Here is a 9,811-nt window from a genome sequence, read left to right on the forward strand (position 1 = left end):
TACAACTTTGTTTATCTTTTTTACTTTTGTTATACAGGCTTCACACGACTCAAGAATAGAAAATATTCAGAAAGCAGCTCATTTTGTCAGAACAGTAGAATTTACAGGCTCTGCAACTGCTTCAAAGTCCAGGACGCTGTAACTGAAAATACATCCACTGTACTGTGAATATGGTGTAAAGTAACTCTGGTGTAAAAACACAGGATTACAATGTCTACATGTTCACACAACGATGGGCTGGGGTGGGTTGTGTCAATGTCAATGTTTCATATTTTTAGTTTTATTGTCTCTTGTGTGGATTATCACCTCTGTTTAAATATTTGTTTATTTATTCATTGTATGAACATGATCCCAGTAATTTCTTTTTTTCACTCTGTCAATTCCAGGTCATTTCAATATTAAATACCTGGTACACTGTAGAAGTATTAGGACATAGTAACTTCCAAAGACTTTCTCTTAGTGACGCTGCACTTTGGACTTTTGTCATTACACTCAATTTTGATCTGAGTGTATTGTGCTGTTTTAGACTTTTTATTACAGAGATTAAACATTGTCAGTGACACATGACAGTCAAAGTGGCGGCATTTCGTCCTAATCCCTGTTGGGATTAGGACGGAAGAGGAGGAGCTGTGTCAGGGTGAGGCTATACAAAGGATTCAGTCATGATGGCAGTTGTTATTCAGTGTCGTGCTACTGTCCTCACTGTTTCAGTCCTGATGTTGGGCTGAAATGGAGAGAAAAGATCTTTTTTCAAATTTAACCGGCTTGATATGGACGTAAGTTCCTTGAATTGATTGATGCGATCTCTAACAGTTGCACAGTTGACAGACGCAGTTCAATATCCACACTGGCTGACAAGACTTCATCATTGTACAGTAGATACCTGATATTCATAAAAAGCTTATGGCCTGCAGTAAAAGGTTTTGTTTCTTTGGGTGGGGAGAAGAATCCGATGGGGCCTGGTCATCATCATATCATATCCCATTTTTAAACTTTCCAGGAAAAAAAAGCCAATCAGAATCATTGGTGTGTCCTCTTGTTACTTCCCTGGGATGTTTGATCTTCACTGTGTTGGATGTGCATGTGCAGAGTTTGACACCAGGAGGCTCTGTTCACAGTCAGCTGCTGAAGAGGGAAACTTTCTCACAGCTCATTTCAAGTCTGAGATTAAGTTGAGCAGATAGAAGCAGCATGTGTTGGAGAGAGTTGAAGCCTCCTGTGCACATTCACTGAGAATGGACCATTTGCATTTTCATGAATTCTGGAGGTTTACGAGGAAGAAGGAGTAGATGTAATCTTAAGAACTTCAAGATGTTTAAACTTGGGGATGAGTTGTTGTGTTGTTGCCCTGAGTGAAGGAGTATCTCATGGTCTTGCTCACGAGTGAGGGTAGGATGTAGCGGGACACTGACAGACGTGGCGAAGAGGAAGCTGAGCTGGAAGACAAAGCTCTTGATTTAACAGTCAGTCTTTATTCCAACCCTCCCCTTTGGTCATGAGCTCCTGTCTGTGACTGAAATAATGAAATGGCAAATAGCTGAAATGGGTTTCCTCTGTAGGATGTCTGCATGGGCTCAGCCATAGACTTGAGGAGCCTGGACACCCGGAGTAAAGCCGCTGCTCCTTTACGTCAAAAGGAGCCAGTTTAGGTGTTTCAGGCTTTTGGATGGATGGATGGATGGATGGATGGATGGATGGATGGATGGATGGATGGATGGATGGATGGATGGATGGATGGGTTTAAACCTTTTGGTGGAAAACCAGGACCGACACAAATTATTCCAAGCAGAGTATTTCTGTATGTCTTGAATTAAAATGTCTGGAGGGATCTTCAATGTTTTCCTGATGCACAGTAAAATATAAAAAACAGTAGTCTGAGGTTTGATGGTCGTTATTACAAAATTGCCTGTCATCAACATACAGGAAGTGAAACATATAAACGGAACAGGGAAAAAGGAAACTGGTTCTGACTGCACTGAGGAAGTTCCAACCAAAAGCTTGTGACACTTTTGTTCTGTTGTTGATGCACTTTAATATTAAAGTTTGTATTTCAAACCTCTGTAAGTTTTGTGCTCATATTTAGTGATTCTGACAAACTGCTTTAGCTAGAAGTGTAAACACTAACCTGTAAATACAGAGCAGCTTGTAGCAGTCCTTTTTGTTTCATCTTGTTTATGGTTTAGGAGCTCAGGTTAGAGATTTGTCATTTGTTTACACTTTGTTTCTTGGACCAGGAAAGTTTTGTGCTAATTAGAGAACTTCAGAAAACTCAGCTACAAACTGCTCCTCATGACTCTGACTCGTACTGGGCAGTCTGAGCAGGAGTGAGAAGAGTGTGTCACATGACTGTGGCTGATCCGTTCCAATATTTTAACCAACTTCTCCTTCATGTTAAATGAACTGAAAACAGAAAGTTTCATGTTGAAGTGCTTTTTACAAGAAAACCTTCAAACTGTTCAGAGAAATATAGTGTGGAGAGATACATACATACAATATATATTACATACATATCATATGTTATGTAAGTCATGTGGTTACTGTTGCATCATAATCAGGGACATTGTTGTCATTGTCAACTTTATTTGTAAACATCATTTTGGATGGGACTGAACTGCAAAGTTTGGTTTTGTCAGAATGACTTGATGTTACGGACTGAAACTTAAGAAAACACTCGTAAAGACACAAACGAGATGCAAATTTAGAAAACATCATCAATTTGATAACACATACGCTGCAACACACAACATAACAAAAGTGTTGCCAGGTGACACTAATAAGAGATGAACCTGGCTGGGACTTGTTGTTCAATGTCCAACTGTGACTTTTGAAGTTAAAAGCATTGAATAACAAATGCATCCCAGCCAGGTTCATCACTTTTTTCTTTTTAAGTCATGTTTTGCCTGAATTCGAGACTGAGGGAGAGAAATTTAGAGAGAAATGTCTGTGATGCTCAGTGAATTTTCTTTTTAGTTTAAAGGCCAAAGGTGAACTGTGAACTGTGATGTGGACCATAGCCATCAATGACAAAATCACTGCAGTCTGGTCCTGAGCGGTTTTTGGAATATGAGCCTCCAAAAGACCCAAACTGCAAATAGAAATGGAGCCTGTCACACTTCATTCTCTTCCATTTTCACTCTCTGTCTTGTCATTTCAGGCCCAGCTCCTACCACCTGCCCTGCAGTAACCAGCCTGTCCTGCCTTTCTGCTCACCGTCTCCCCATTCACTCATGAGCTCCCTTGTATTTACACTCTGCCAAGTTATCTTTTGTACCATCCCAACTGCCGTCCACCACTGTCCATACATCAGTGAGTCACATAGTGGATGACATTTTCCTTCATTATAGAAAATATGGGAACTGTAGTTTCTCTATAAACAGCTAATAACACTTCATTGTCACTGTCACTTTCAAGGTCTCTGGAGGGTAACTTCTGTAAAGTCGACGCTATCACATGATCTGGAGCATAGTTTGTGTTATAAACAATCTTTGCCTCTTCAGCGTGCACAAGGTTAGCATGAGAGTCATAGGCTTATAGAATGAATTGCTGCATATCTGGTTGTGGGAATGTCCAGGCAGCATGATTATAAACGTTTTCCTCTCGGATCATTGGTTATGCTGTCATGTGTTTGCTGCTGCAGCTCCTGCCTGTGCTGCTCGTCCTGCAGCGTGGGCTCCGTCACTGAAGCATGTAGTACAATGAGTGTCCAAGATAAGTTGTATTAACTGGTTTACCTGACGTCTAGAACAAACCTACCAACTTAAAATGTGATGATTTGTAAGATTTTAACTTGAGTTATACTTGCTTTTAAAAAATACTGAAGTATTCAAAAGTAAAACGCATTATTCCACAGAACATAATGACTCTGAAACAACCTCCTGAAGCACCGACTGACTGACTGCAGGTAAATATGACATTTTGAGGACACACTGCGGACTGCCAACCTGCTTGTTGGAAGATCCAACAAAAAGTTTCTAGTGCCCAAACACCATCATCTTCCCTTCATATGGGGCGGCACTAATGTCAGTCATAAACTTATACCTGGGATGGTGTCAGATTCACAGCCTGTGTTATTGTTTCACCTGCCTATGACTCTCAAGTCGTACTATGTCTTTATTATTGTCAAAAAGCATTTAGTCCCTAAAAGCAGTAGCTACTCCACAGGTTCAACACTGAAAAATGTATAACATTGATTTGTTTCATATTTTCAGTTTTATTGACTCTTGTGTGGATTATCACCTCCGTTTAATTATTTGTTTATTTATTCATTGTATGAACATGATCCCAGTAATTTCTTTTTTCAATCTGTAATTTTCCAAGTTATTTCAATATTAAATAGCTGGTACACTGTAGAAGTATTAGGACATAGTAACTTCCAAAGACTTCCTCTTTGTGACACGGCACTTTAGACTTTGGAACATTGCACTCAATCTTGATCTGAGTATATTGTGATTTTTTAGATTTTTTATTACAGAGATTAAACATTGTCAGTGACATGACAGTCAAAAAAAGTGAGTGAAACTGGCGGTGGTAAGTTCACGTAATTTCTGTGTAATTTCTATCAGTTATTTGTTAAACTCCAGGATAAAGAACTGAGATCAGTATATTGTTGTAGTATCAGTGAAAACTCCTGCTGCTTCTTAATGTGTCGGTTCATGAAACTGCGCAGCTGAATATTGTTTCTTCATCACTCACATTTGGTCTGTATGTGACGTCTGTTGTTCAGGTCTTCCTCAGTCGCTGCAGCGGAGCTCTTCTCTATGATATATTATAGAACTAGTTTTCTAAATACTGTTCTATAATATATTATACAACAGTATTTAGAAAACTGAGACTGGAGCAGTCTAACTGCTCAGAAGCTTTTTATAATATATAAATATTAACAAAGAATGGTTCAGCTGAAATAAACAGGAAATCTCGGTCAGAGAACAGAGGCCTCGCCCTGTTGTAGGATTATAAAGTGCCTTCATTGTAGCTGTGGTGTCTGCTTGGTGTATAATGGTTTTGTTAATAATGTTTTCAAAGTAAGAGAACAACTGTGAAATTGTAAAACAGGTCGATTTTCAGTTCTGTAAACTTTCAGTTTAACTTGTAGTTTAACTTTTATAAAACGATGCTTCATGTTCCACTTATCAGGTTCATACAATCTTGTAAAACTTGTTCTCACATACAATAACTAGTCTGAGCTGATCTGGAAACAGACTTTGAGCAAAGCAATGAACTTTAAAACCTGGGCGGAGTCCAGCACCAGATCCTCTTATTTCAACAAAGGAAAGTAAAACAAAGGCTCAAACGTCTTCAAACCACTTCTGCATCTGACTGTTTAAAACTGAACAGAAACAGCTCCAGTAACCAGCAGAAATGTACAGCTGTTAACCAGGTTACTCTAATCCACAGTAACCAGGTTACCTGCTGGTCAGTGCAGTTTTTACATGATTTACTTTTTGTTTCCAGATGTTCTTCTCTTCTTTTGGACGTTAAAACTCACCTCATCCCAGATCACAGTGAGATGGTGTCTTCATACCCTGAAACCTGCCAACCTGCTGTTTGAGATGACTTCTAGAAGAAATCATTACACAGCTGCATCTTTGCTGGTAAAGTTGTTTATTGCAGAACTTTACAGGAAGCTCGTATCTGTTGGGCAGTGAAGTATACATCACATTGGGGGATGGGGGAGTGGGGGGCTGTAAATTAAATGTAAATGTATTGATTTATAGGTATTTATATTATTAATCAAATATAGAGGTTAAATGATAAGAAATGCCAGTTTAACTGATGGACTTTAATTTAGGGTGTGGTCAATGATGGACAATAATGAAATAGAAAGATTCAAATAGATCCAGTGGAACTAAATATCCTCCTTTTTAGTCCCATAACATCAGTAGGTTTCAGGTTATCAGGTCACAGAGTCGTGTGGGTCACATGACAGTCTTCCCTAGAACAGGCCTTTTGAACATGAGTCCATCCTGCATTTTTGTGAAGGTCCAAAGTGCTTTACTCTTATAAATGTAAATAGAGGGAAAGATGGACATACATTTTAATTGGGGTTTTAATTGGTTTTAATTTTATAGTTAGTAACAAACATTTAAGTGATAAATGCACATGGACAAAGCCTCAATATATTGGGTTTAAAATAGTTTATGATAAAGAACAAACATCAGATATTTATGAATTGGCTTGTAACAATTTTACAGTGTATTATGAAGCATTTATTAACTGTTTGAACACACGTGCAACAGGTTTAAAACTGATTTCAATATATTTAAAATGACTGATGATACATGATTATCAATATATCTGTTAAAACTTTGTTTCATTCTTCACAGATACTTATGATCAGAGTCTTCAGAGGAAATACCCTGACATGTCATCCAGCAGAGTATCAGACAGGAAATGAATGCTGTCCTAAGTGTCCACCTGGTAAGATCCAACTGAATGATTAAGGGACATTTCACTGTTAGTTACATTTAGAGACTTTGTTGTGCTGCCAGGTGTCAAACACACTCACCAGAATCAACCACTTGTGTGTAGAACAGTGGAGTCAGTCTGTCTCCTGGGGTTGGTGTTGCTCATGTGAAAGTGAAACGTATCAGTGAAGAACTGTGCTGGATTTAGTTTTTAAATTTGGCTTCATCTGATGTTAGAAATAAGAATTAAACTTTAGAAGACATCAGTGTCACTTTAACTAATTGTACCCCCAAGATTAACACATTTTCATTCAATAAAAAAATACTGCATGAAATTAAATTGTTGTTTTTCTTTTCAACAGGAAGTAGAGTTAAAACAGATTGCACAGAGTTCAGGACTACTTCCTGTCTGCCCTGCATGGAAGGAACATTTGTGAATCAACCCACTGGACGGACACAATGTTATCTCTGCACAAACTGTGATGAAGGTAAATTTCTGTTGCTATCTTCTCGTTATTAGTATAAACTTGTGACTAAACCTGATTTAAAACCAGTAAGTAAGAATATTACTGCAAATACCACAATGTGAAGAGACAACTGTTTAAAGACAGCGTCACTCTGAAGATGCAGAAATTTTGATTCATTTTCATTTTTTTTTCATTTTTATTGGATAAGTACGAGATTTTGCAACTTCTGTACGTAATGCTATAAAAATAATTAAATTTAATAAAGTAAAAATAAAACGACAATAAGATAATAAGTCACGGCAGTAGTCAATAGTGCAGCAGCTTAGAGGTACATTATGTAGCAAGGAGTGAGTACAGTACAGAGAAGCAGCAAAGTAGTAATGAATAATGAAAAGTGTCTGTCAGAGTAAATACTGCAAACAGCTCACTTGTACAAACAGGTATAGACTCTTCATAAAAAACGTGGGTGAATATGGTGTGTGTGTGTGTGTGTGTGTGTGTGTGTGTGTGTGTCCTGTACACTGAGGTTATTAATTACAGCAGCTCTCACTGTATTGTAGTTATGGATATGAAAACAATATCCAGGCAGTAACACAATGGATGGGAGTGTAGAAACATCTCGAAGATGGTGAAGAGAAATGGGAGGCAGCTAAAGATCATCTTGACACTTTCTTTTTTACAAACAAAAGTACAAAAATCTTTTTACAAACCATATTTCCTTAAATAAAACCTGAGATTGATCAACACAAACTCATTTAAAGTATTTGACCCAATATTCTGATCCAATTAGAAATAAACCCCTGACACTATTAAAGGTCTGTTACCTTCTGCTGCTGAGGTAAATGATGCCCCAGTCGCTATTTGATTTCAGTTTTCTAACAGTCAAGTTATTAGCTCATAGCTATCAACTGTATTTTCTTCAGTATTTTTATTATTTAAGCAGCAATAACATTAGCTCAGTCATCCTGGCTAATGTGCATATATGAATACAGGACTGCCTCCATTCTTGCATTCACTGTAACACATGAAACACATGCTGGTCCTCATCATGAGCAAGGAACTGTGCACCACTGACATCGAACTCCTGGCTGTCTCCCTTCACTTCTATCTCTCCAGAGATTTCCCACAGCTTTTCATTCTGGTTCACATCCACGCAGAGCTGAGGCAGCACAGTCAGAGAACACATCAAGAAACATTAGACAGGCTTGAACTCGTAACACCTGACTCTCCCAAATTCATGCTAGGTGATTTTATCACTACTCAGCTGACAAATGGTCGAAAGGATTTTACCAGTATGTCACATAGACATGTATGGTTCAATCCCAGATGCATACAGATCAGTCACTCTGCCCCTCTTGGCTCTGACCACCACCCCATTCTGCTTGCACCAGCTTAAACTCCGTAAAGAGGACAGAGAGGGTTGTTAAAAACACAAGCAGTGACCAATGACAGCATTTCTAGGCTGCAAGGACGCTTTGAATCCACTGACTGGAAACCAAAGATCATCTTTAGTTTAATGAGATCTAGTCAGAAATAAAATGCTAGTTGTTCTCTAGTAGATTAAACACAATAGAAGTTTTGTATCTCCATATGTAACCTCTGTGTGTGTTGACAGGTTCTGGTGTGAGGATAAAGAGATCATGTACAACAACATCAGACCGAGTTTGTGAACCACTGGAAGGATTCTACTGTACTGACTTTACAATGAACAGCTGTCTGGCAGCAAAGAAACACACAAGTTGTCAACCAGGACAATACATCAGTCAAACAGGTTGGTTTTGCTTGTTCTGACTTTAAGATCATACTGTAGGTATAATTTTATAAAAGTCTCATCTTGGAGCAGGTCAGTTGAGTCACTCAGTCAGTCTGTAACTTTTGGATGATCGACCGACTGGACTGAGTAAAAAAGCTGGTTAGTTACAAGCTGCAGTTCATGTAAAAGAACAAAAATACAAAAAAGCTGTAAACGTCAGAGAAGTCAGAGATGCCCCAGCTTGGCTTTAACATTGGCTCTATTCAAATTGCTCCTGAGAAATGGTGTGAAAATTGTGTTACCAACTAAAAACTGTCTCAAAGTTCCCAGTCAAAGTGAGAGGGACAGAAATAGTCACTGCGTCCCTAAGTGAAGGGATAATAGTGAAACTGTCCATTGGTCTTCCAGCCACATCTTGTGTCTTTCATCAACTGCTGATCCTGAGTCTGTTTTTATATTTATATTTACCTAAATGTTGATTCAATATGTGAAATAACAACTTAAGCCCTCTTTATCTGATACACCTTATTTTTAATGAGCTACGTGATTCAAACACTGAAGGTCCTGATTCAAAACTATCATGGTAATAAGCTTGAATTATTGATATGATATTAAGGAAAGATAAACTGGGGGAATGTGACTCTTGACGTTGAAGGAACTAGAGAAACAGTCAGTCCAACATCTTTGGCTGAGTACAGCCACAGACTTGCAGAGAGCAAACACATTTCATCTTCTTTATCCAGTTCGGAAAGTTGCTGTTCACATGTTAATATCATAATAGTCATGTAGAGAGTTTGTTCTATACTGTGAAGATTAGGGACCAAACACACTGACATCAGTGTTGTGGACAACTGTGGTTCAAAACACAAACATTGTTTTTTTCTTCATAAATGACTTTCTTGTTTTATGTCATTACCCCGTTACCCAGACAACATGGATGTTAAACTGTCTGAAGGACAAAAGTTTCCAAGTGTTAAAATGTAGTTTATTGAACTTCTTGATGGTCGAGTTGTTTACTGATCATATAAGCATAAATATCTGATGCTTAAATATCTGCATGAAGCAATGAAGTTAATAACATTTGGATAGTTTCAGTGTCGTGTCAAACAGTAGCTGCTTTGTTTATGAAGCTGATGTGATTTCTCCTTTATAGTGAATTAAAATCCATCTTGTTCTGCTCTTATGAG

General features: G+C 38.1%; 1 protein-coding gene across 1 annotated transcript; it reads left to right on the plus strand.

The window, feature by feature from the left end:
- Window positions 1-5,302: 5,302 nt before the first annotated feature.
- On the plus strand, window positions 5,303-8,677 carry LOC147819138 (tumor necrosis factor receptor superfamily member 14-like). Its single transcript, XM_087173917.1, has 4 exons — window positions 5,303-5,591; window positions 6,324-6,417; window positions 6,767-6,892; window positions 8,487-8,677. The coding sequence occupies exons 1-4, from the start codon at window positions 5,430-5,432 to the stop codon at window positions 8,660-8,662; spliced, it is 558 nt and encodes a 185-aa protein (XP_087030043.1). The 5' UTR covers window positions 5,303-5,429; the 3' UTR covers window positions 8,663-8,677.
- The last annotated feature ends 1,134 nt before the right edge of the window (window positions 8,678-9,811 follow it).

Source organism: Seriola lalandi, unplaced genomic scaffold (genome assembly GCF_002814215.2).
Source record: "Seriola lalandi dorsalis isolate HSWRI2012SDOR001 ecotype SW California unplaced genomic scaffold, Sedor1 jcf7180002054292, whole genome shotgun sequence".
Lineage (NCBI taxonomy): Eukaryota > Metazoa > Chordata > Actinopteri > Carangiformes > Carangidae > Seriola > Seriola lalandi.

Excerpts from the sequence above, each read along its gene's own strand:
- LOC147819138 (XM_087173917.1), top strand. The coding sequence starts at position 5,430 with ATGATTTACTTTTTGTTTCCAGATGTTCTTCTCTTCTTTTGGACGTTA. Across the intron at positions 5,592-6,323 it reads ACACAGCTGCATCTTTGCTG|ATACTTATGATCAGAGTCTT; the intron begins GTAAAGTTGTTT and ends CATTCTTCACAG. Across the intron at positions 6,893-8,486 it reads CTGCACAAACTGTGATGAAG|GTTCTGGTGTGAGGATAAAG; the intron begins GTAAATTTCTGT and ends GTGTGTTGACAG.